Source organism: Melopsittacus undulatus, chromosome 1 (genome assembly GCF_012275295.1).
Source record: "Melopsittacus undulatus isolate bMelUnd1 chromosome 1, bMelUnd1.mat.Z, whole genome shotgun sequence".
Lineage (NCBI taxonomy): Eukaryota > Metazoa > Chordata > Aves > Psittaciformes > Psittaculidae > Melopsittacus > Melopsittacus undulatus.
This window is the reverse complement of record NC_047527.1, coordinates 23,073,671-23,101,078: the sequence shown is the minus strand read 5'-3', so window position 1 is coordinate 23,101,078 and position 27,408 is coordinate 23,073,671. Positions and strand designations below refer to the sequence as shown.

The window sequence follows — 27,408 nt, the reverse complement described above, 5'->3', positions numbered from 1 at the left end:
GCATGGTGCTCTGTTCCTTTTTCATTCTCAGCTCCTGTACCTATATTACCAGGTAGCATGTTTTCCTGAAATGAACTGAACAGATAAGATGGTATTCATTTATACTTTCATACGCAATTAAATTCCTTAGAGCTACTAATATGTTTAGTCTATAAAAGGCATATTTCATTGCCATTTTAAAGGCTAATACTTTTTATTCCCATATGAAGGCTTCAGATAATGAAAGAGAAAAAGCAGAGCCCGTTCTTCAGAGTTCTACAACTGGCAAATCCAAGAAAAAGAAGAAGAAAAAGAAGAAGCAAGGTGAAGAAGCTAACTCTCCTGCACAGGTAAATGGAATGAAATCTGGATAGTCTGAAATGCAGTTGTGAGAAATTCATAAAATCACATTATTTTTGTATATTAGTGACTAAAGCAAAAATTAATTTGGGGGAAATTAATTTCCTTACAGTATTGGATAGTCTGCTGTTTCTTAAGATTTAATCCTTCTCTTACTAGTATTTCCTTTGATTTGTGAATTCAACATAGTTTTGCTGGATTTTTAAGAAGAATAAAATATCTGGAAAGTGGTTAGTAGAGTTACTTCCAGGAGGAACTTTCCTCTGCATGGGAAACCTTCTTCTCATGTCCGTTGACCAGGAGCCTAGGTGGATATAGCTAGCTAGGAGAATAAAGGAAATTGAAGTTATCTCTTAGGCTGCCTTAAAGCGCAATTCTGGGAGAATATAGTGGTTTTCTGAAGTACTGTTGGAGCTTTATTCCAAATGGTAAGTATCGGTGCCTCAGGCTCAGTAGGTGAAGCTGCTCTGTGAGTCAGATTTGAATTGGTTAGTATTTGCAGACTGAGGATGGTTGGAGTTTTGTGTTACTTAAATAGCTTTTTAAGAATTACATTGAAACAGATTTGTAAAAATAGCAAAAGCAGTTTGCACTTCATTCACTTGGCAATTGACTCATGTTTGAATAGACAAAAACAAGTACTTTCCTAGTAGGAAAAAGCTTTAAATAGCTCATGCTCAGAATATATTCTGCTTCTGCTTGTAGTGACAGTCATTCAGAATTTACATTATTTACAAAATATTAAATGTTCTGTTGAATTTGACTTACGTGAATTGGAGAGAGGCAGAAAGCATTACTTCAGTTGTTCTCACTTTGAATTTGCTTTTTATGATTATCATGTTTTCAGTCTGAGATTTTTAATAAAACAATTTTAAAAGACTAAATTCCTACTGCACTCTTTTAAACTCCTTAGAACTTTTAAAGTTGTTTGGAGGTGGGTGCTGCTGTCCATTGAGAGTGAGATTGATTGATTTATTTTTAGAAAATTGAAACTGAGGGTACTAGGACTGCAGCTTTTTTTGTAATTGAAATCTGTCACATTCTAGTATCTGCAATGACTCTACATGTAGGTCAAGATTAATAGGTTAGGGTTAACAGGTATTTGTGGATGTTTTGCATGGATGCTAAGGTCAGTGAGTGCATTCTGAAGTATTTTTTTTTTTTCCATTGCCTGTGAGGTGCCTTTTAGGTTGTATATGTCAAACAGAATCCTACTGTCCATATTAGCATAAGCAGATTCATTTATTCTACCCATTGGTTTCTAACCATTCTGGTTTTGTTGCTTTTTCCTTTAATCCATCAGTCTATGAGATCATCAGTTGAAATATGAGAATTTCTCTGTAATAAATTTTTATGAAATATTGGAGTTTGTTAGTTGACAGGAGCAGACAGAACTTCTAATATTGCATACATTATCCTTGTTATAGTAGTTCAGTAATTTAACTTGCCAGTCCTACTTCAGACTCACTTAAAACCTGTATATTTATCCTCTGAAAATTGAGTATGTTCATTTAAACAGCATTCTCTCTCACTGACACTGTTCACACTCATTTGTTGAGTTCAGTGTTTGTCAGTGCAGTGGAAGCTACCTTCAGAGCTAGGTGTAAGGCAGTATGTATTCTTTCCTGTCACGAACCAACAGACTGTGACTGCATTTTCACAAGGTTCCAGGGGAAGCAAGTGAAGGAATAATGTTTCAGGGGCTACTTCCAGCTTGAAATTGCAGATGTGTTCTATTTACTGTTTACCACCACAGGATTCTTGTGATGCTATAAACAAATAAACAAATGTAACTATTTGCTCATCATCTGAAATGAAAACTTTTCGCTATTAGAGTGTTTAAGGGGTAAAGGTTGAGACTCTTGGATACTTTGGATAATTTGAGTTTCTGTATCAAGATAATTTGTTTTAAAGGCATCATGGCAAACTAAATTGGGTTGCAAAAATAGTAAAGCTTAATATGTAAAAAATGTAAAGGTTAATATGTAGAGCTTGCATCCACTTCTAAGAAAGCACAGAATTGGGAGCAGTCAAGTCTCATCATCATACTTTTGCAAAGTTTTTGGCGTAACTTCCATTTAATTTCGCATCTTACAATTTCACAGGAGTGTGAAATGTAGTTAATTTACAGATTTGGATTTTTGCTAGTAAATTGCATGAAGAATATTGCTTTTTGGGTATTATTGCATCCTATGGGTATTTTTGTAATATGTTGTTCTATAAGTTTTGAGTGTTAGCATGAACTAATATTAGCCCACTGCTTAATTTTTTTATAGATAGATTTTCTTAGTTACAGAAGCTGATTATGGCAACAGAACTGATGTGCAAGGAAGAAGAGTTAGAACTTGAGAAGGCTCCAGGGAGACCTTGGAGGAACCCTCCAGTACCTAAAGGGGACCTACAAGAAAGCTGGAGAGGGACTTTCTACAAGGACATGTAGGGATAGGACAAAGAGGTAGTGGTTTTAAACTGAAAGAGGGGAGATTCAGATTAGATACTTAGAAGAAATTCCTCACTATGAGGGTGGTGAGACAGTGGCACAAGTTGCCCAGAGAAGCTGTGGATGCCCCATCCCTGGCAGTGTTCAAGGCCACTGGGGCTTTGGATGGGGATGGATTGGGTGGGGCTCTGAACAACCTGGTCTAATGGAAGGTGTCCGTACCCATGGCAGCAGGGTGGAACTAGATGATTCCTAAGGTCCCTTCCAACTCAAATAATTCTGTGCTTCTATTAAATTTACTGTAAACACAGGCTCTTCCTCCCCCTTTCCCATCCCACTTTTGTAGGACCATGAAGAACTGGATAGAGAAGCTGGAGAGGAATTTCAGAAGGATACCTCAAAAGTTCAACCACAGAAGGAAATACCTTTTTCTCTGAAGACCATAAGTACTAGTGAACCAGCTAAGGTAGGGAAACAGAATTGGATTTATGTTACAATTTCTGATTTGGAAGTGATCAAGGTCCTTCGAAACGTTAATTTGTGTATGTAAAGTTACAGTAAGAATACTATTTCAGGCTATATGTTTATGAATATAAAGGGGATTGAGAGGTTGGATTTTAGTTATAGGTCAGTTACAAATTTTAAAAAGGATGTCTGTTTTGAAAAGGAGTATCTTCTGAATTAGTAGTCATTTTTGTGACTGTCAAATTACTTTCTTGTTTGAATATTCAAACACTAGTTGAAAACTTCAGAATCTGGAAACCTAAGAACTAATAGGTTGAAGCGCAAGACTTAAACGTATTTTACTGTTTCACTGCAACAGAATGAAGTGTTACTAGCTTAGTATATTCTAAAATAAATGCAGTCTAAATTTGATTTTTAATGGCTATGCTGAGCTTCATAAATGTATAAGAAAAGTTTTATCTGAATCAGATCATAAACTCTCTGCTTCAGCTCACAATTTAAAGAGATATTCTAGACAACAGAAGTTCTCCTTAATCTCTCTCCAACGAGCAGCTTTTAGGTACTGTCATCCTACAAGCATCACGTTATAGGAAGAAGTATCATATTTAATTTTTCTAGTGATATTGGATTTGTGTTCCATAAAGAGAAAACTATACCAGTGTGACAGCAGTTTAGTACCACAGAATATCTGTCGGAATATAGAGGTTTACTTTTTCATTGCTAAGCATTTGCTTTATAACAGTAATAAGGTCTTCAGATCCTAATGAGGATATTAGAATTGGATCTTTTATGAGAGACTTCAGGTCACCAAAGGAAACTACAGGAAATGTTCATTGAGAACACATGCCTTGAAAAGCACATTCAGTTGTACTTTTAGGTTATTCTAAATATCTACTTCTGCACTGAAGTACAGCTTTTACTATAATTGTGTTTAGGTTCAACCCATGTTCAAGGTTAGCAACAGCTGCCTATTTTCTCTGACTAATGCAGAGATGGGTTTTGTGGCTTTTTGAAGCTGTATCTGAAAAAAACACCTATATGTGGAAATGGCCTTGTTCCTGGCCATGTGAGGGTTTTTAAAACTTCAAATACATTGTTTTGTGTTTTGAGGCCATATCTGAAAATGCGCAGTCAGAAATCTCATTTAAATTGTGACCTGGAGGTGCTTTTTTTGACATCTAGAAAGAGGTGTACTGGTGTATCCCAGAAGGCTGGCTGTTGCTGTTTAGAAATCTAAATTGATTTAAGAAATATTCTTCAGCCACATATAATGATTCCTTTGATCTGACCTTTTTCTCACAAGGTGTTAGTATTGCCAAAATACCAGCCAAGTTTTAGTAGACTGCTCAGTTGTTTAGTGTTCAAAACCATACCGAACTTCCTAGTTGATTTGATGGCATCAGCTCTGATGTAGAGCTGCTATGTGCACTACATTTTGGAAGCTTGATTGCTCCTATTACCCTTGAGTCCTAAATTCCATCTGTTCGCATGTGTGCCTCTGTATAGCTGTGTTAGTAGCAGTTTTGTGAAGCAAGAAATTACCTGTGTGAAGTTACTCGGTGTAGGGGCAAAAGACACATAAAATTTTTAGTATCAACATTCTCTGGAACTTATTTGGACTTGATAAAGGACAAATTGTACATTGTTGTATCTGGGAACATAGATGGTCTGTCAGTCATTATCAAGTCTCCTTGCCAATAGATGGGGTTTTGTTGTAATTTCACACATGCAAAGATGCTTTCTGATATTGTTCGACTTGGCTGTTCCAGAAAGTTTTAGAAACAGCCTGTGACTGATGTGTGAAATGGGTGACTTTTGTTTCCAAGGTAGATAATCGGGTCTTGAGCAAGTGCTCCAAAACTTGAGAACTAAATATGAGGAAAAATGAACTGAATGCAAATAATTTGTAATCCAGAATATAAAGACCAGACAGCTGAATGTTGAACACTTTTTGGGGTTTATCTGGCAATTATATCAGTCTCATATATTGGGCTGTGTGGCAACCTTTGCATTTTATCAGCAGGCACAGGTCTTAAATTAAGAGATATCTTTGAAAGTCCTTTATTTGTAACAGTTTCACAAGTCACTACTTCATTAATAAATTATAGAATTATGCATATAACTTTATATTCTCAAAAGGTCCCTTCCAGCCCAGACCATTCTCTGATTCTGTAAAAAATGCTTTTATTCGTTGTATAAGATTTCCTTTCCAAAATGCTTGTTAGCACAAAACAACCTAGCAAAGAGTAGAACCAAGTTTAACGTTTGGTACCACAATCCACTTTCCTCCTCCAAAACTCACACAGAAGTATGATATTTGGAAAAATGTCCACATAATGCTGTAGATACCTGTATTGTTACATTTGCAGTAATACTGCATACTTCAGTATTCAAGCTGCAACATGTTAGTCAGCAGTATGCCATTAAATCTTAAGTTGCTTTACTTGCAGTTGGAGAGTGACTCTGTACTAATGAAACTATGGTGCCAGTGACCTGAACCGATTATCCTGCAGAACTACGAGCTTTAAGACCTCCTCCTGTTCTAGATGCCACATCCATTTCGTTAAGAGTTCATGTTGACAGGAAGGGTTTCTATGATAACAGGAAAGGATTCTATAGGTGCACTGTGAATAGAAGACAGACTAGGGACAACATGAGCCCTCTCCAGAAGCTATCAGGAGAACTGGCTACCCTGGATTTGGAGAAGGCTGAGGTTCTTAATGACTTCTTTGCCTCAGACTTCACTGGCAAATGCTCAGACCACACGACCCAAGTCTTGGAAGGTAGATGCAGGGACTGTGAGAATGAAGACCTTGGGCACACTGTAGGAGAGGATCTGGTTCGAGACCATCTTCAGAACCTGAACATGCAGAAGTCCATGGGACCTGATGAAATCCATCCATGGCTCCAGAAGGAGCTGGCAAATGAAGTTGCTAAGCCACTGTCCGTCATATATGAAAAATTGTGGCACTCGGGTGAAGTGCCCAACTGGAAAAAGAGAAATATAACCCCCATTTTCAAGAAGGGGAAAATGGATGACCCGGGGAATTACAGACCAGTCAGTCTCACCTCTGTGCCTGGCAAAATTTTGGAGCAGATTCTCCTGGAAGGCATGCTGGGGCACATGAAAAAGAGAAAGGTGCTTGGTGACAGCCAGCATGGCTTTACTAGGGGGAAATCCTGCCTGACCAATTTGGTGGCCTTCTATGATGGGGCTACAAAAGTGATGGACAGGGGTGGAGCAGTTGATGTCATCTACCTGGACTTGTGCAAAGCGTTTGACACTGTCCCACATGACATCCTTGTCTCTAAATTGGAGAGACATCAATTTAATACCACTTGGTGGATGAACTGGCTGGATGGCCACATGCAAAGAGTTGTGGTAAATGGCTCAATGTCCGTCTGGAGACGAGTAACGAGTGGTGTTCCTCGGGGATCGGTTTTGGGACTGGTCTTGTTTAACATCTTTGTCGCTGACATGGACAATGGAATTGAGTGCACCCTCAGCAAGTTTGCTGATGACACCAAGCTGTGTGGTTCTGTTGATACGCTGGAGGGAAGGAATGCCATCCAGAGGGACCTTGCCACGCTTGTGAGGTGGGCTGATGCCAACCTCAGGAAGTTTAACCATGCCAAATGCAAGGTACTACACCTGAGTCAGAGCAATCCCAGGCATAGCTACAGGTTGGGCAAAGAAGAGATTCAGAGCAGCCCTGCAGAGAAGGACTTGGGGGTGTTGGCCATTTTCAATGAGAAAATGAACATGAGCCAGCTTCAGTGTGCGCTTATAGCCCAGAAAGCCAACCATATCCTGGGCTGCATCAAACGGACCATGACCAGCAGGTCAAAGGAGGTGATCCTGCCTTTCTGCTCTGCTCTTGTGTGACCCCACTTAAGAGTATTGTGTGCAGTTCTGGTGTCCTCAACATAAAAAGGATATGGAACTGTTGGAACAAGTCCAGAGAAGGGCTACGAGGATGATCAGGGGACTGGAGCACCTCCTGTATGAAGAGAGGCTGAGAAAGTTGGGTCTGTTCAGCCTGGAGAAGAGAAGGCTGCGTGGAGACCTCATAGCAGCCTTCCAGTATCTGAAGGGGGCCTGTAAAGGTGCTGGGGAGGGACTATTTATTAGGAATTGTAATGACAGGACAAGGGGTAACGGATTAAAGCTTAAACAGAGGAAGTTCAGACTGGATATAAGGAAGAAATTCTTCCCTGTGAGGGTGGTGAGGCACTGGAATGGGTTGCCCAGGGAAGTTGTGAATGCTCCATTCCTGGCAGTGGTCAAGACCAGGCTGGATAGAGCCTTGGGTGACATGGTTTAGTGTGAGGTGTCCCTGCCCATGACAGGGGGGGTTGGAACTACATGATCTTAAGGTCCTTTCCAACCCTAACTATTCTATGGTTCTATTCTTTGTATTTATGTAGCTGATGATTGCTGATTGCTTAGTCATTAGAATTGGCTAAGCTTGGAAATCCTGCAGGATGGGAGTTGATTTTTACTAGCATGGTTGATACTAAAAGAACAGGTTGACTACCATATTTTCAGTAGATTAAAAGAAATACTGCAATTATAGCTATTAAAAAACATTTTCAGTTGATGTATTTCTAAATCCTGTACTTATGGAAGGTTAGAGAAATACCCTCCAAATTCCTGTGTGGTTTTAATTAAAGCTTTTTAACTTTTTGCTCAGTATGATTTGATTAAAATATAAGAAAGTGTAGCTTTTTGCTCTTTTTTCTGTTTTTGCGAAATTTTTGAGATATTTACGGTGATGGGAACAGTACAAACTGATGACTACAGCGTAGGATCTGTGTACAGCCACATCCAGGGCTAGGTGTAGGCTTCACTGTTTTGTCATAGTTCCAGGTCCTGGCTGTTGTGGCACAACTACAGCCATGACTTCTCAGTAACAGTCAGGTTTGGGGTTTATTGCTTGACTGAGGCTCTGTTTTCTAGTATTTAAAGGCTTCTAATACTTGAATCCTTTTTGTCAGTAGGTTGCCTGCAGTGGAATCTTTTATTTATGTTCTGATTTTACTATTGGAATGTCAAAATGTTTTTTGCATTGTTGACTTCTGGTTTACTGTACTTCAATGTCATTAAGTGCTACAGAGGGAGCTACAGTTACATCTTGTCTCTGTTGTGGGAACCTTCAAAATAGGTTGACCAGATAATTGGGAATTACTACAAGCATCTTTCGGCAGTGACTCCTCCAGTAGTTTCTGTTGAAATACTTTTTTACTCCTCTTGCAAATATCTGGTGTTCTGATATGAGCACACAGAAGGTTTTGAGCAGTTGATAGGAATGACTTTCTAAATGTTACGTTTAGAAAGCAAATGCTTTCTAAATATTACAAAATTTGGGGTTTGTAGTGTGTATTAAGACATACACAGCTTGCGTATTTGCCTTGCAGCAGAACGTGTAAGCTTCACTGTCTTGCATCTCTCCTGAATATAAGTTCTAGAGTTTCTTTAGGATTTTAGTGATTTTTAGATTGTTCTCTCTTTCTTTGCATGTTATGTATTTTAATAATTCTTTGCTTGTGTGTAACTAAATGTTTTGACACTAGGTGGCAGTCATAGCCTTGCGGCCTTGAACTAAAATTGTGAAGTATTTTAATATTGGTTTAATTTTTCAATGCTATCTTTCCAACAGCTGCTAAGTATACTGCCAGAATAACACTGTATAAGAATGTTTTACTGCTGTATGACATAATAAACCTTTAGCAACTTCTTTCTGTTTTTCAAATAGCCTGAGGAGGCTCCTTCGCTTGCTGTTTCTACTGAGCCATCCATAATTGTATCAGAGAGCGAGTCTGACAAGATCGCTTCCCAAGTGCCACAGATGCTGCAACAGACAGATGTTTCTAGTCCCAATATTAAGCAAAACAGTGTGCCTCCTCCACAGAGTAAGTATCTCTCAGTACAGTTCATTTTTTTAATGCAGCATGTCCTTTTTGTCACCATAGAGCATATATATAGTAGGAATGCTTTGCACTGAGGTTTGGTGCTAGAGGACCATATCAGGTACTTGCGTGCTTTATGTGCGTCATTTGTATATCTTTCCATATGTTAGCTTTTCTTGAAATAATCCGACAAATGCGCTTTCACTGTGAGGAAATACTGGCTTCATATGCTTGAGTGACTGAAAATGTCTGTTGGCCTTGTCCAGTCCTTAACAGACATTTGGACTTACTCTTTGCCATCAGGACTGGAACTCCATGCTGTGATTAAGTAGTTCTGCCAACACTGTTTCCAAAGACCTGCTTGTGAGTCTTCAGTGGAACAGATGGGTACTAACATAGCAGTTGACAGAATGTTTAGCTACGGAAATCTAGAAAAATTTGAAAAATACATGCAATTCAATATTCAACCTACTGGAGTTTTGGGGATTTTTGGTTTTGTTTTTTTTTTTACTTCTCAGCTTATTATCATCTTTTTTCCATATGCTTCCATGAAATGTAGTAATCATGGAGGGAAACAGTTGCTGGTATGGGAGTAGAAAGATACTGGGTGATGCAGTTCTTTGTTGTAGCCTAACAGCACGTACTTCAGATTGAACTTGCAGGTAGATTGCTTTTTAAAAATATGTTGTGTCCAAAGATGTCAAGTGTATTCTGTTGTACTCAGCAAAAGTGCTTGTACTGGAGTACCTGCCCCGTAAGACAGAAAAATTAGGTAAAAATCTTTGAATTAGGCTTTTCAATGAGATTAATAAGTACTGACATTTCCTAAGAACTTCCTGGCTAAGTGTTGAAGTACTAAACCACTTTTAATGACTGCAGAAGAACCTAGATGATTTTATAATATTAGTCTCATTCAGCTGCACTAATTGGCTTCTTTCAAACCACGTGTTAACTTAGAACTTTTTGTTCTGGTTCTTAAATATGAAGGCTTTTCTGACTGATTCATGCCTCAGCAATTGAAAAAACATCTTTTATGTTCAGCATATAAAATATTTTACCCTATTTTACACATGGCAGTCAGCATGTTTCAAGGCAGTCTATTTTGAAAAAAATAATACATATCTTCTTGATCTGATTAAGGATTCCATGGAACAATACCTTTATGTAGTTCATTGCTCTTAAAAATACTTTTTTGGAGTGTCACTTATTTAGTAGTTAAAACCAGCATAATCTGATAAAAGTAAACATTTAATGTCAATTGTGTACATGTATGGTATTTCCAGTTAGCTGAAAAATAATGGCTCTATTGTCAATAATATTTACAAAACTAATTACCTTTGTATATCACTATGCTTGTGGCATAAAAAAATAGGTTGAAATTAGCAAACATTAGTTTAGATGCATTTCAATTCAAATTAGACTATTTGGGAGAAACAGATGAGTATAACTCTCCTTCAAAATTCATGCTAGTTGATTGCTCTAAACTACTTCATAAAATTTTAAAGTCAGTTCTTTGTAAACTTTCTCAGACCTAACACTCCAGTTATGCTGGGTTTTGGTTTTCTTTTAGCAAAGTCTGAAGAAAGCTGGGAATCTCCCAAACAAGTTAAAAAGAAGAAAAAAGCAAGAAGGGAAACGTGAACTTCCTGAGATGGACATGTGTTGCTGAATATTGTCATGAAGATTATGCTGTTTATGCAATAATTTGTGAACATGTACAGAATTTTATATAAATTTCAAACACTTTTTAAAAACAGAACTGCTGTGAACATAAACGTCTTTAAAAAGGAATCAAAGGAAAGTAACTGATGCAGCAAACAGAACATGCTACGTTTGAAAGACATGCTGAAGAGTCTGTTTTTCCAACTTTTGGAGAGAGATCTTGATTTAAAAAAACTGATTTTACAACACAGTGCCCTGTTTACGACAGATTATACTCTCATCTACAGCTGTGGAGAAAAGATTAATTTCAAGGAAGGGTATTCTGTAAAAATAATTGTCTGTACAATAGTGGGTGTTTCTTGCCTCTCTTAGGAGTGATGCATTAGAAGCACAGAATGTCAACCATTTGAATTTGTTTCATGCCTAAATGAAAGTGCTTTGATTAAACATATAATCTGCCATATCTTTACAGTAAGTTGGTTAGCAAGTCTGCTAGCTATTGCAGCAGTCACAAGTGCAAATCATTAACCATTTGTACAGTCAGACCTTCATGGTTTATTATATGAAGTTAACACAATAAAACTGTTTTGGGTTAAAAGTTTGAGAATGTGATTTGAAACTTGAGTATGGTTCATGAAGTTATTTTTGATAATGTCTATTACCTTACTTGAATTATTGAAGATAACAGTATATTTTTAAGAACGCAGTAATGTGCATAAAATTGGTTTTCTCCTTCATTCCATACAGTTCTTGGTTGAGTCAGACTCCCATGTAAAACTGTATTCTTTCAACTGTTAAACTCATGGAATCATTTGAAATCAAATGTTCCCTTCCCTCAACACTTTTTGACTTGCCATACCCCGTTCTGTTCTGCCCTACCCAGTTCTGTTGTTCTCTATTACTAAAACTGAAGAAAGAAAAGTGATGGGGTTTTTTAATTTTTTTTTTCACTTGCAAATTATTTGATGTCTCAGAGCTCTGTTGGAGAACTGGAGTGGCTTCAGACAGCTTTAATTGACGTTGTCAAGACCAGTTATCAGGAACACATTTTTTTTACTGCCTTAACCTGTAGTATGTAGAATGTGTCTAGACTTCTGGGCAGGAGCTAGTGTTTTATATAAAAAAAGTAAAAACTCATGCAAGTATAGCAGTTATAAAATAAAGACCATTTCCCGCTTGAAGCTGTTAATTAAAATGGTGTTTTAAGATGTGTTGTCATTTTCAGGCACTGTGTAATTACATGGTATCAAACTGGCAGATGTGTTTGTGTCTGTAAGGTGCATGCTCAGCCATGTACACTGTAAATAGCCTATACAAAATGTGTTTGATAAGGATGGTAACCAACATCACCTGGTAAATGCAGTTAAAGAAGAGCCAAGATTTTTTCTCAATGATTAGCTGCTGGTTTTGTGGCACAAACAGAATTGTTAGCAGCTGAAACACATGGTACTGATCAATGATCTTGTACTCTCACTGTACTTGACTGCAGTTCAGCAGTATTGCAAGGTGCAAATATTTAATGCAGCAAGCTGGTTTTAATTGTACTGAAAATGCACCTTGCTAATGGAGAGCTTTTCTACTAAATGGATACTAACGTGCACAGAAATGATCCCCTGTATATCAGGAACATAAGACACTACATTGATTCGTTAAAATAAATTGAGCTTATTGACAGTATTGATAGATTCACTGGGAGGGAGTAATGCCTGAAACTGAGACCTGTCAAGATTCATGTAAAATAAATTTAGAACTGAAGTACAGCTTTTCAAGGAGTATCTTAAGGCAAACACAAAAATAGGATATTACAAAATCATGCAGAGTCATTTGCATGTAAATAGTATTATTATTTTACTTGTCTTCATAGTAAAGATGAAAAAGAATACCCTTTGAATTCAGGTTTGTGATGTATGTCTGAAATGTCTGTTTCGAATCTGTATGTTGTGCTATGAGCTTCTTTTGTAGAAAATACCAAGATTTTATGTAACGAGAGAGACTACCCCCAGGGGCTTTCACTGCATAAACTGGTTTTTGTCCTCTTGAAGATAAAGTTGGTGATATTCCTGGGTGAGTCAGCTGTAGCTCTTGAATAGCTTGTCATTCTGGGGAAAAAGAAACAAACTAGCCAACAGCATAGGAACCCTGCTAATTAACTGCTACTACTAAGAAGGATCATATAAATACATAGCCTCCTTTCAAAATGATGTTACCTATTTAGCAGCACCTCTTACTGTTTCCTTAATGTGCAGTTTCAGTGTCTTAGCGAAACTTGCTTTATCTGACATTCATTAAAAGAGGTAGTAACTGTATAGCATATTGTCTATAAATAGAAATTTGGTTATCTATGTACTGTCATGTTTTATGACTCAAGCAGTGGTTAGTCTTAATGATACACTGAATCCAGACTTTGGTACTTGGATAGAAAGAGAAAACGCCATTTAAAGAAACTTAATCATCTTTTTTTCTTTTTTTTTTCTTTTTATTTGTTGTTGAATGCATGGAATGGTTTCATAAATCCAGTATGTTGGGCTCTGGAATTATTTGTATGCATAATTTAAACCTGTTGTGATGATGTGTAATTGGATAATCATGGCATATTTTTATTTCTGTTATGGGGAGGGAAAGGTGTACAGAATTCATATGTGCTTGTTGCGAAGGTAACAACTGTGCATTGGTTTGGAGGGGGTTGAAAAATGTATTTCTGATGCCCTTTTAGAAGTCTAATGAAAAAAGTGCAAGAGAAAAGCACTACTTTAATATTTACTAAGAAAGAATGTACATATTAAAAACATTTCAAACTTTATAGAAATACTTTGGTACTGTTGTGTTGTAACTGAATTGCATCTCTTTGGAAACTGCCTTAATAGTTCCTAGGATTTGCCTGTGAGTAAGGCTTTTGAAAAATGCAGACTTCAGAATACAGGATATAGCAGATTTGCAGTTATCATTGTTAATCATATTTTGACTTCAGTTGGTCACCAGTCAGGATTTCAGTTGTTAAAAATGCAAGTCTCTTGCAGCCACCTGTACCTGAGAGTCTCCTGGTGACCACTGAGTGCTAGTGAAGGACAGAGTTTCAGTTTTCTGGGCCAGTAATGAAAGATTTCTCCATTATTCTGCTGTAAATGAGGGGGAGGGAAGCAACTACAAAGCTGAATTTCTTCTGAAGATACTGCTAAAATTATCCTAATGCTGTTAAAATGCTACATGAATTGATTCATTTAGGAACCAAGAGTTTCAGCTGAGTGACTTCAGGTGGGGGGAAGAACCAGGAAGGGCTGCCTGTTCTTAACCTGAAAGTAGTGCAGTGTCACCATGGTTTTTATTCCCTACAGGACTAACAGAACTGCTGTGAATTGGGATGGATGTTGGGAGTGAAGTGGAAGAGCATATATTTTTGTCTGATGGGTGGGAGTTATTGATTCCTGTACTCTGTGTCATGTTGCTGTTAGTGGTTCGCAGACTATTCCTATTGAAACGAGTGAATTGCTGAACTTGTCTGGTCTCCATAGTGGGTCCTTTAAGAAACTGTAGAATTTACATTATTTTAAATACGTAGCTAGTTCCACCAAGCTGAAGGTTTCTGGTTCGCTGAAAATACGTTTCTTTATTTAAACTGATGTCTTTAATTTTGGTGTCTTCTGGAAAAGAAAACTGCATTTAAAACTCTTAACATGAAACTCCTAGTTTCAAGGTTTCCTACAGTGCTCTTAAAATACTTAGAACATCTGCAGCTACAAAGCAATTACATTTTCCGTCCTAATTGTGGCATCGAGTAACCTCATAGCTTGGCTCAGTGTTTTTAATTCAGTCCACAGCAGAGGGTATGTCATGGACCACTGAGAACTGGATCACCACAATGAACTCATAAAACTGACTTGTTTGAGACGGTTCCCTTTTTTTTCTTGGGGATATTAAGTCTCTTACACACTGTTTCCCCTGCTGTTCAGTAAGCTCTGGTTCAGACTTAAGTGATTCCTCATTTCAGGTATCTGATGAAGTATAAACTAAATACTTCTTTACTGAGAACTTTGTTTTCAGAGGGTGTTATGACTAAAGCTGCCACAGCTTGTTTTCATGCCTACTATTTCCTTGACCATCCTTATCTACATAGCTAGCAAACAAAGCCAGGCCTTGAGCTACATCTGTAAGTGAAGCTCTGGATGGGAGGTAACTCCTCTCTGATGTTATATGGTAACTTGGGCTCGTTCTTGGACAGCCAGGCTTTACTGTCTCTCTTCAAGAGATGTGTGAGATTGGAGATTGGTGTTATCTCAGCCTTAGCCAGTTAGCCAAAAGGAGCTCCATCAATTGATGGTCCCTCTGCTGCTGTGGGGCTGCATGACTGGGTGTAAGTGTATATTCATGGAGATGCACAAGCTTTGCTTTTGCTCTTGAAGTCCCTGAAGGCATTATGAGAGACTGGTAACCTTGCATTTTCACCCATACACAAGGCAGTCATGTTTGAAATTACTACAGACTTGAGTTTCCCCAAGAAGGGAGGGATGCCGTGTGAAACTTCCCTGGAGCCTACTGATAGGTGGATGTTGCCATGTTCCAGTATTTTAAGGGTGGCTACAATTAGAGCTATCAGCTATTGGAATAATCTCCTCAGGAAAATGGTGGATTCTCCAACACTGGACACCTAAGATTTGACTGGTCAGATTGCTAGTCCACTCTGTCTAGACTGTGCTTGTGCCACGAAAAGTTGGACTAGATGATCCTTGAGGTCCCTTCAAACCTGGTATTCTTTGATCTCTCATTACTCAAAGCAAGGCAACATGTTTTTGAAGAGGGGAGAATGCTGAAGCTGTCATTACAATTCCTGAAAAGCTACAGGCTGGATTCTAGATTGGCTGCAAGAGTTAAATCATCCTGATTTAAAATTACCTTACTTGTAGCTCAAACTAAATAGCTAAAAAAGGAAAAATAATTAGTTTGCTAATGATCAGCTATTCCCTATATGAATTCCCTATTTGTATACACTGTGATTAGGTATTTCCTCTAAACTTTTTTTCATTGCCATGAAAACTGGGAGAATTGCATTACAAAAATAATGCATGCCTTGGGAGCTCAGGTATTTCAGAGAGCTCTTGTTTTCCTCATCAAAACTGACAGACAAGTGATGACTGGCAAGGTAATCTCTTCCTGACTGTAAGGCTGAAATATTGACATCAACATTTAATTGGCCGAACTACTTTTGCAGCCAGAATGCTTTCCTTAAAGCTCCAGATCTTTATCCAGTCTTGGGGTGGGGAAAGTTTTTAAGATAACTCTGGAGCTCTCATCCAGATGAGTTGGAAGATAGCAAGTGTTCCTAATACAGACACTGGTTTTGCCAGGTAACCCAGTGCCCACTCTGTGCCCACTGAGTTTGGAGCTGTATGTTCTGCTTTAACTGAGGAATTGTGAAGGCTCTACAGGAGATATCTCAGCCTAAGCATAGAACAGTTTACATCTGAATGAAGTGGGATTTCCCAGTTCCCACTTTTCCCAGGAAAAAAACAAAAACCCATAAGCCATACTTAGGCTGGCTATTGTTTGAATGCAGTAAAATTACAAACAGAAAACACAGGCTACTATAAAATTTCACATGGCTGCTGCCTGGCTTTCCATCTGTGGGGTTTTCTGTGGTATGCATAATACATGCCTCAATAGTTCTGTTTTCTGTCAATCAAATCCTGCATGGACTTACCAAACTGTTTTTTTCTAGAGGCTTGTTTAAGACTTTGAGAGGTCCATGTGTTCTCCTACTGCTTTAGACTAATGCAGTGTTAAACAACTGTACTTCAACAGTCCAGATGCTTCTGAATTATAGAAGAACGTAGTCCATCAGTATTTATTTTTCTGATAGCATGGGTGGTAGAAAAACCTGTAAATTCAGTGAAACAAAGGCTGTAGTCTTGGCCCAACTGAGTTTTGCCAGGGCCAGTTTGGGACAGGGCAAGCTACCTTGGGTGCCTATTTCAAGTCATCTGTTAGAAGTAACCCTGCTGTGCCAGCGTCATCTTTCATTTGACTCTTGAACTATTTTGTTCCAGTTGTCTCTTGGTTACCCTGGCCTTTAGCTTTGCTGCAGAGCTGGAGCCTTTCAAATCCTTTGAAACTTTTTCAGATAAAACCCTTTCTCCATGCTTGCTGCACGGTCTGAGCAGCCACTTCAAGAAAAAACAGATCAGAGACCACTGTGACTCACATGCTCTTGCAGACCACCCAGCCAACACCCTACAGCATCAGTGCCCATTTGCCTGCACTTAACCTGGCCTGTCCCGCTCACCTCCAGAAGGTGCAAGTGTAGCTGTTAAGTAAGGCTAACACTGCAGTGGTACTTGAGAGGTATCCTTACTCCAGCTGCCTCTCCAGTATTTCTGCTATGAGTCAAGTCTGTGGCATGTGTAGAGTAGGGTTAATATTGAGGTTATTTTAAATATGAAGACTTTTGCAGTTGACCTTAACATTGAGGGAGTTGCCCTTCATAGATACTTCTTCTTTTTTCTGTCACTGTCATGCCTGGATGATTACTTCTAAAACCTTTAAAAATCTTAATTGTAGTAGAGATTTGCAAAGTTTTCTTCTTTTTTAGCTGGAATTCTCTTCTGCAGTTTCCAGGGACAGGGGTTCAAACAGCTGTCTGCTTGGAACTAATAGGATAATTCCATTAAAAAGAAGAAAAAAAAAAGGAAAACTTGTCTCCTGAATAAGCAAAAATAATGATACTCAGACTTGGCGTAGGGATTGAGCATTTCTGAATAGTAGTAATAGGAAAACAGATGTAAGTGCTTTTCTGGAGTGGGCTCAGGATACTCAGCACTGGTAGAGCTGTGCTGGAAAATCAATATTGTGCTATTTTATATTCATGTACTACAGAGATGCAGTTCAAAGTCATCTAAGTCATGCAGCCTGCTGTTAACCATGGAACTTCTTTACAGTGCTTTAGGAGTGTCTCTTACTGCAAGGCCTTGCAAGGCATGCAGAACAGCAGATTTAGTGATTGGATTTGTGATGATTAAAACATTTTAGCTTGCTCTGCCTTAAACATAAAAAAATTCTTTGTTGGCTGTAACAGAAATGCGTAACTGAAGATCTCCAAAGCCAGGCATTTTGGTGTCTGAGAGGGGCAGGTTTTACACCACATGTTTTGGATTTCTGCAGTCACATCACACAAATACTAGGCTATGAAAAACTTGGTCAGAAGTCATGTGTGTCACATCAGAAAATAGCTTTTTGCCTGTTCACTTCCAGGCAGAGCATCTGTCACGTAGCACAAGGTCAACCTGTGGAAGCAGGATTGCAAGTGCTTCACTTTGCATTAATAATTCTGTCACTAAAAATCTTGACTTTGTGCTACTATGCCGCTGGGATTCATCACTCTGTGCTGTCAGAGAGCATTGTGCTGGAACATTTTCTTATGTAAAGACTTGATGTAATGCTAACGTCTCTTGAGAGCACCACACGTTGCCTTTCACACACTGTTTTGCTTCTGTTTTGTGTTGCTGCTGTATGGAGGACATGATATGGTTTGAGGCTTTAAACTCTTTAGACATAATCATTCAAAACATTTCTTGAGCATCCACCTCAAAGGAAGTATTTTGACAAGTTAACTGTGGGAAGAATTCCCAGCTGCAAATTGTGTTCATTATTTATGGCAAACCAGTGGCTCAGCCCGGCTCCAAATGAGTTATCTGCAGGGTGTTCTGCCAGGGTTTTAAGGATGCCTCCATCAGCATGGTAAAACCTCTCAGTGAGGGGTGCTGACTATCTTGCAAATAGGAAGGTGTACTGTGACAGTTATGTGGTTTAAGAGCTCATATACAATAAACATCAAAGGGAAAAAATATTCAGATTTACATAATCAAAGTAATGCTTGGTTTTGAACAATGTCTTGTTGGTGATCAGTTATTTTGATGTTAGAACTGAAAAATTCAGATGCTGAGAAGCTGAGCAGTGTTGAGTACTTCACTGCAGGAGTGTGCAATAAGGAAGCTGCAGAATGCGTAACAACAGCATTGTACTGTTATGTACTTACTGACTTGCCCCACCAAATCTTACTTCATTTCAGAGCACTCCCAGAATCACTTCAAACATTGACTGAATGAAACACTGAGCTCGTACTAAATGGGAGGTACTGCTCTTCAAAGTGACAAACATGTATGTATCATTCTGATCTGCAGAGATGAGGTTTCCATATGCCATTTCTAACCAACTGTATTCAAAAGGTTTGTACGTAGATGTTTGACACTGAGTGCTTGACACTGAGTTGCAGCAGAGATGATGAGTTAGAATTGTGTGTTATTGCAATTAAACTTTCTCTGTGTTATTTACTGAATACCAATGTGAGTTGGGAGATCTCTGCAATGTTGGCTCAATCAGGATATCCCAAAGTTGCTTCAGACTATAATCCAACGTGTTCACATGTGCATGCCTATAATATGATTTACAGTCACAATACAGTAATAGACTTTACATTGATAACCTGTATTGGGACACACAGCAGAAAGCAGTGTCATTGTGAGATGTGTTTTTGAAGTGATGTTTACACAGCTTTTGGGGATCAGTTGCCAAGCAATGCTATTTCAGTAGAGTTATATTGGTATTTACAATGCCATTTGCTATACAAAGTGGAGGATGAAAAATTAGGCATATGATTTAAACTATCAATGTTACATCTGCCATGGGGGATCCTAGAAGGACATTGTGGACATTTGGAGGAGCCTGTGATGAAGAGAAGCCAAGAGTGGCTTTGGTTTCTATACTTGGAAGAGCATTAGCAGCCTTGATCTGAGTCTCTTTAGAAGAGGCAATATAAAAAATAATGTGCTAGAGAGTTTCAGTCTCACCCCATGCACACAGACTCATGGTACCGGTGGATTCATCTTATGCAGTTTTTAATCTGGATTTCCTAGCTGCATTTCCCAGTACATACAAAAGATTTATAAATTGGAACAAACTTCATCCAATTAAATTTTCTGCACCATCAGCGCCATAAAGTGTTTTCCTTGCTCGTGAAGTCTGTGCTGCATCTCTGCACCTCATGAAAGATATACCATAGGCCTGTAATTATAAACAGTGTATATAGGAGGTCTGCATATAAATATACAAAATGTTGCACGTACAGTACTTGCAGTTTGCCTCTGCAGGGACTGCAGGAAAAGGCAGGTATTGGCTGTGTCTGAATTGCTATCGTGTGCTCAGCAAAGCAACCATCAAGGGGATTCAGGACAGGATGCTGAAGGGTGCAAACACAGATGACATTTTTGCATTTAAAGCCACCACCTCCTGTGGCATGTTCTGCAGGCTTGGCTGGCAAGGAAGTGAACATCACTGGTGACTCCATATTAAGCAGTAGATGGGTGAATTGGTAGAGGATGTGGCACCTGTGAGAAAGTAAAGTGTTTTTCTTGTCACAGGAAAAAAATAATATGAGTGGGACTCAAAGTTTCTGTAAAGCTGCACTTCAAACCTCTGCCTGTGGTGAACACTGGTGAGAAATGCCCTGGAGTTTGCTCAGATGTCCAGCAAACTTGAAAGAAAGCAGGAAAAAATAGCTCCATAGGTATTCAGATTAATATCTAGCAATAGATGGTGATGCTATTCAGTTTCTTCAAAGCTCAGGTTTTTGGCTCATATGGCTTAATGTGATAAAGAATAAAGTGCACCTGGGAGAAAGTCTGAGCAGGCCCCTGAGTGAAATGGTGAGTTACCTCTTGAAACCTGACTAGCATCTAAAAATACAGAACTGGGAAGTGTTTGCTGTGTAAGTTACAGGCAGTAATAACCCATAAATCACAGTTATGGAAGATGTGCTGGTTTAATTCCTCTTGACTGTACTTAAAAATGAGTGTTGGTTCTCAACAGGTTGGAAGAAAATTATTTCTCACTAGATTGAGATTGATAATGAAAGACAAAATGATTATGACTTTTAATAAATATAAGTAAAAAAATAATCAAAATATGTAAACAGATCATGTTCCATGAGCAAAATGGGGGGGAAAGGGGTTACCTACCTTTTTTAAAAGTGAGCTTTTAAAAGAAGGGGTAAAACTCATAATTGTATAATGAAAAAGGAAATCAAGTCTGGCAATATTCCCAGAGTTGAGCCATACTCAAATGAATCCATAAATTAAACATTAACTAATCTAACTAATGGAACTAAAAGGAAGTAAATGCTATTTGATGTATATTAGCTTTTCTTAGAAGGTCTGCCTCTTCTATCAATCAAAGACCTGTGACCTCTCTGACCACAAAGTCGACACACTATTAAAAACTGTCACTGAGATTTCCTCTGCTCAAGCAATCTGGCAAGCAGTGAGACACTGCTGGCAACACAGCAGCTTATTTATCCAGCAGCTCCATCTCATCCTCATATGCTGTATTTCATGTTCTATAATTGGCTACAGACTATGGATAAAATGTCCCAGTCAGTTTAATCCTGTGTCCAGCATAAGAATTCAGGCCAAAAAAACCTCCAAGTGTGACCTTCCACTGGGTCTCTGTAGTAAAATGTCAAGTGTAAATCCTGGGATGTTTGAATCTGAGTAGTGAAGAGGAATGGGGGGTACAATCTCAGTACTGTGTCCATTGATTAAATACTGTTATGCCTGATGCCTGCTATTTTAAAAGCTTTTACAAAACTGTATAGATCCCCACACTAGTAAGAGAAGCAATACACGTACTTAAAGGACTGGAAGCTGTGTCTGATAAGTAGAACATTAATTTATTAGTTTACCCAAAAGATTTGGAGAAGACTTCATTGTAGAGCAGCAGCTACTAGGATACAAGTTACCAAAGAGCTTATTAGCCTGATGGAAGAAAAGAATAAGTTTGAGTTGGATACAAGACACCTGTATTGTATATATACTGTGGTTATCAATTTGGTTGATAATGGCTGGAACCGAGCTGCCAGGATTGGTGGTGGTATCTCTGCTTTTCAGTGTCTTTAGGCATGCTTAAGCCAGTGGAGAGGAAAAGCCAAAGCTCTTCTGCTCCCCTGGGTATAAGGTGGGGTACAGGTTCACTAGCTCTGTTCATCTGGGAAAATTGAAGTTATTATAGGAATTTGCAGACTTTTGAGACAAAAGGAGGGAGAATTTATTGCTAAGGTACTGGTTAGTGGTGTAGAAATGCTACAGGGTAGAAAGTTTCAGAGAATAAGTATGCTCTTAACACATACTCTATCTTTAGATGCGCTTTTCACACTGTTTGACTTTATATACTTTAATTTCATGTATTCATCTCAAGCATTTTTACTAATGCCAGTTGTCTTCAGTCAAACTTGCATTAGCACTTTTAAAATTTCCATTAAACCTGCACATTATTACTAACCAAAAATTATTCATGAGAGTTGGCCACAGCCAGTGCCAGATGGCTCTGACTCCAGTGTAAATACCTTCTGCACACCAAAACTTTAGTGAGGGAAGCTTGTGGCAACCGTGGCAAATGTGCTTAAGAAAAGAGCAGGGGCAAGGGAGATGAAAAAAGGAAGGGACATGAAAAAGTCACCTGAGGAGAAATGGAAGGAGACATTGTTGGTGCTGTGATGTACTTTTGAAAGGAGGTGCTCCATGCTGGAGCAGGTACACCTCTGAGCAGACTGCAGCCCATAGCTAGCATATTGTGTCTGTCACTGCAGGAAGGTTTACAGTACATGTTACCAAATTGCAAATCTGCTGCCAGGCAATTAAGGAGACAATCACCTCACCTACTTTTGAGGTTTTTAGTGAATGCAGCACAGATGGCTTCTTATTATACAAGATGTTGACACTAATCTTCAAAGCTATCATGAATGGGAAGGCCAGAAGGAAAAAGAGCTGGATCTCAGTGTGCTTCAGAATTCACCAGCCTTCTTGTGAGCCCTCTCTCTCCACAGCAAAACTGAAAGGCTTTTTCAAGTCAGTAAAGGGGAAAATGAAGGAGCCAGTAAGATGACCTTTTCTTGGAGAACATTTGAGCTCTTAGCTTATCCAATTAACACAGGCAGCTTATCCAAATATTTTACTGATATGTTGGTTTAAAATCAGCAACTTTAAACAGAATTATGAAGCTGTGGACCAAAGAAGCTAGAGTTACAGCTGCAGTTTACTATCATGAAAACTAAAGTGGGTAAATATACCAGTTGTCTAAGAGATTAGAATTGCTATCTTCTTTCTATAAGGCAAATCATGGCAAAATATCCCAGAAATGAGCTAAAAAGGTCCAGGCATTTCTCTCAACAACTTCTTAAAGGTCAAAAGAGAGCTTAGAAAGAATGGGGCAGGGATGGGTATGGGGGATGGAGGGGAGGGGCAGGGGGAATAAATGAATAAATAAATAACCCAAAATTCACACAACAAAAAAGACCCCAAACACTGTTACCACCCACTATCCTACCCCCCCAATCCCAGTTTCTCGTCCACTGTTTGGTACTGAAACATGAGAATTTGACTAGCTCTGTGTAAGCAGTTGCATACGAAGCTGAGTCTTCACAGTGACTCCCTTGCGGGCTTCTTGGGCTTCTAAAGTGTGTTCTGACACTCTGGAGAAAAATACTGTTCTCATCCTGATCTTCTTTACACAACCCAGAAGAATGAATGACCTCTTGAACCCATTTTGAATTGTGGCAGTAGTCCTATTCTGTTGCCTGTTGCCCAGCCTTTGTGGCAGAGAGATAGCATCAGACGTTTACTGAAGGGTTGCTTTTTTGAGAAAGCAGGATGTTTTTTAAACTCTGTTGCATTAAATGTTTCTGTAGCCCAGAATATGTGAAGCATTTGCAGCCATCCTGAAACACAGGCTCTGAAGCAAGACAAACAACAACTTGGACTCTTAAAATGCCTTTTTGCTACAATCACAGTTTCCCAATGTTGTCACCACCCTGTGCCAAAGGACAATACCCAGACCTTGGTTTCTAGACAATGTTTAACCCTTTTCTTATCTTGTTTTAACCTGGCCAAATACAAAACAATTAACAACTTCTTTGCTAAGTCTGGAGCATGTGGCTAATTCTACAAGCAGATGATGTTCCCTTGCTGCCCTTTAGTGTATGTGCTGTGGGTAATGCTGAACAACAGAGGAAGTGAATTATTCAAGGCCAAATGAACTTTACTCCACCACCTCTGTGGACTCTTAAGTGCAGACAGAAGGTGGGAATGATAGTCCTCCTGCCATGGTTTCAGCCCAGCCAATAACCCAGAACCACACAGCTGCTCCCTCACTCACTCCCCCCTTTTCTTCCTCCCCTGCCACTGGAGGGATGGGGAGAAGAATTGAAGGAATGTAACTCCCATGGGTTGAAATAAGAGCAGCCCAGTAACTAAGGTATAACACAAAACCACTACTGCTGACATCAATAACAATAATGATAAGGGAAATAATAAGGGAAGAGAATACAACTGCTCACCACCTGCCGACCAATACCCAGCCCGACCTGAGCAGCAAACTTTCCCCTTCAGGGTAACTGCCCTCAGTTTACAACCCAGGCATGACGTGCTGTGGTATGGAATATCCCTTTGGTCAGTTTGGATCAGGTGTCCTGTCTCTGCTTCCCCCTGGCTTCCCCTCCTCCCTGGCAGAGCATGAGATTTATAAAGTCCTTGGTCAGAGTGAACATTACTGAGCAACAACTGAAAACATCAGTGGTATCAGCACTGTTCCCAGGCTGAAAGTCAAAAACACAGCACTGCACCAGCTACTAAGAAGGAGAAAAATGACTGCTACTGCTGAATCCAGGACACCTCCTCAAGCAGTCTTGCTCAGATAGGTATCAAAAAGGTTGGAAAGAGGAGTACCAATAACCAATTTTAATGAAAGCCCAGGAAAAAGCCAGACTGATCAGAGCATCATCTGGCAGAGAAGTTGTACCCTGGAGTGAGATCGTCATGGAGGATACATGAGCAGCACGGAGTACAGAGCAGCAGCGGGACACAGGATATAATTGATTTCTTAACAGCTTGCAGCACACAGAATTAGCCACAGACCAAAGTTGCACTGGGTCCTTCCCGAGCTGGCTAGTGCTGCTCTCAGCATGTGCTGCAGCTGTATGAAATAAGCTTGTTGATTTACAGCTCTGCTGTGGTAAGGACGGGCATGAGCCATGAGTCTGCATTTCTATTCTGGATGGAGACTACACAGTGACCTGTGGCTGAGCAAGGGCTCTGGTGCCTGGACTACCACCTCCCTCCCTCTTCACCGGGAGTCTACAGAGCTGTTGCTGTCACATATTCCCACTCTTCTCTCCAGCTGAGGTTGCTCCTGTGCCTTAACTTTCCCCCTCCTTAAACATGTTATTCCAGAGGTGCTACCACCATTGCTGAGGGGCTCAGCCTTGGGCAGCAGCTGGTCTGTCTTGGAGTCAGGTGGCATTGGCTATGTTGGGCACAGTGGAAGCTTCTAGCAGCTTCTCACAGATGCCACCCTGGGGCTCCCCCAGTACCAAAAGCCTGCACACAGACCTGATACAGTTGGTTATAAATCAGGAGTGTTACATGAAGCCTGATGTTTTGTGATCTTTTCCACCAGGCTTTTTGAATGGAAATTAATAATTATACAGGAAACTGCTCTTGGGTAATTAGTGTTCACCTTCTCGTTCTTCCTTCCTCTTTCTTCTAAGGATATCCAAGTTAAAGCCATTTATGGGAAACAGTAAGCAAAAGAAAAAGTGCAGTTAATTTCTCTTTACAGAGATGAGGGCTGTGCTGGGGACTGTCACAAGTGGCTACTGCCTCCAGCAGTTCTGGGGCCCAGGGTTCCTCCAGCCTGGCTGCTGGAGCCCAGCTTGTTGTGCCCATCCCAGGAAAATGGATGTGGCCACTGCTTTCCTGTTTGCAGGCATAGGACACCAATGGGGATGGCTATGCAGATGACCACAGGCATGGTGGTGCCTTCAGCTAGACTTGCAGAAGACCTGAGTACAGACCAGCCAGTCCAACTTGACCTTGGCAAGTGAATACCACACATACCCCCCCAGCTGGGGCAGGTACAGACTCACAGTCCCCAGCAGCCAGCCCCAGGGAACACAGGCTATGTGTGACCCATAGTCCCACTCCAGACACTGGCAGTGAGCCCTTTGCTTGCCTCACACCAATGCCCGAGTAGCTGGCCCTTACTCCTTGCAGTCCCCACCCAACCACTCTGTGGGAGAGTGAGATTGCACAGAGGGACAGTTAAGAAAGGTTTTATAAGAGAGAGTAATCAGGCACAGGGCTCCATCAAACAAGTGCACTTTACATGCAATCGACCCCTTTTATACCTCTTTTTGTCTGATTCCTTCCCTTGCTCCTTCCTCATTCTCTTCCTCTAATCATTCCTCCCTAAATTTTGCAGCCTATCCCTCAAGTATCTCCAATCCTCATGTTCCTCTTCTTTGACGCTTCTTATCAGTCACAAATTCCAGGTGACACTCTCCAAAGCTGCACCTGGAGCTCTTCAATGGCCCATCAATCAGTAACCAGAGACTTTTGGTCTTTGGCATTGTCTCCATTGTCACCTGTCCAACAGATTTGCCCTGTGTATCCTTGTTTATCACATCCCCCTTTGCCTATTATCCCCTTTCTTTGAAAAGGTCAGCTCCTTGGTCAGATAACCTTCATGAAGCACATTCTCTTACCTTCCATGCACACTTACAAGGTGTATATACAAGGGTTTAGTCTCTGACTTGCTTACTTTCTGGTGTTACAAGGTCTCTCAAGGTTACCAGTGAGATAATCCAGACCACATTGTTTGGGTTTTTCCTTTGGTCTCTTAAATATTTGCTTTGCTAATGTGGATGGTTCATTTTATTACAATTTTATTGTCATGTTTGAATATGAATCTTAAAAATACAGTATTTGGCTTATGCATACAATCTAGTCAAAACAGTAAATTCAGTGCCAAGTGGCTTTTCTTTTTATGCACAAAAAAAATCCCAAACAACCCTGAAAGTTTTATAAGGACAAGCCAAAAAGAAAGGTTATGTAAAGTTCCTACTTAAAGTATTTTTAATTTAATTTACTATAGTGGCTTTATGTGTAGGGATAAGGCATAGTTAAAAATGTTCCTCTGTGCCAAATTAGCTTTTATCTTGGAGTTCCTGTTCTGTGCAGATGTATATATGAAACACAGAAGAGCCCCAAAGTAACCATATAGGGAAACATTTGAGTAATTTTGGTGTTATATTTTGATGATAAACTCTGGGATTTGGTAGGAAGCCAAGATAGACAGCAGTAAATAAATAATTCTTAGGGTCAGGCTGGGCATACAGATCTCCTGGTAGAATTTTCTTTGTTATTTCCTCTAGAGAATGCTACAGCTCTCAGATAAATTAAGTATGAAAAAAGTCAGCTGCTTGGCAGGAAGTTTAGCTTCTACCCACACACATCAGTGCTGGAACACACTGGAGAGTCCTCCCCCCTAGTGCTGTTTCAACACCTCCATCGGAGCAGTAACTGCATGTAGTAACAATGAGATTAATGTTAATTTGTGTATCAGTTACACAAGGCAACTCCAGCCTCCTTAATAGCTGAAACTGGGAATGGATTGGGAGGGCACTGTAAAAGACGATAAATCACAGAATCATAAAATGCCAGGTTGGAAGGGATCTCAAGGTGGTCCAACTTTTCTAGGCAAAGCACAACCTAGACTAG

General features: G+C 39.6%; 1 protein-coding gene across 2 annotated transcripts in view; it reads left to right on the top strand.

Moving 5' to 3' along the window:
• MTDH (metadherin) overlaps nucleotides 1-13,622 on the top strand; it is a 35,653-nt gene extending 22,031 nt beyond the window's left edge. Inside the window, exons 9-12 of one of the 2 annotated variants that reach the window (XM_031050527.2) lie at nucleotides 210-329; nucleotides 3,126-3,245; nucleotides 9,001-9,157; nucleotides 10,725-13,622. In XM_031050527.2, coding sequence (XP_030906387.2) covers nucleotides 210-329; nucleotides 3,126-3,245; nucleotides 9,001-9,157; nucleotides 10,725-10,795 — 468 coding nt within the window. In that variant the 3' untranslated portion in view covers nucleotides 10,796-13,622. The remainder of the gene's footprint in view (nucleotides 1-209; nucleotides 330-3,125; nucleotides 3,246-9,000; nucleotides 9,158-10,724) is intronic. The other variant, XM_031050528.2, reaches the window with a different exon arrangement.
• The last annotated feature ends 13,786 nt before the right edge of the window (nucleotides 13,623-27,408 follow it).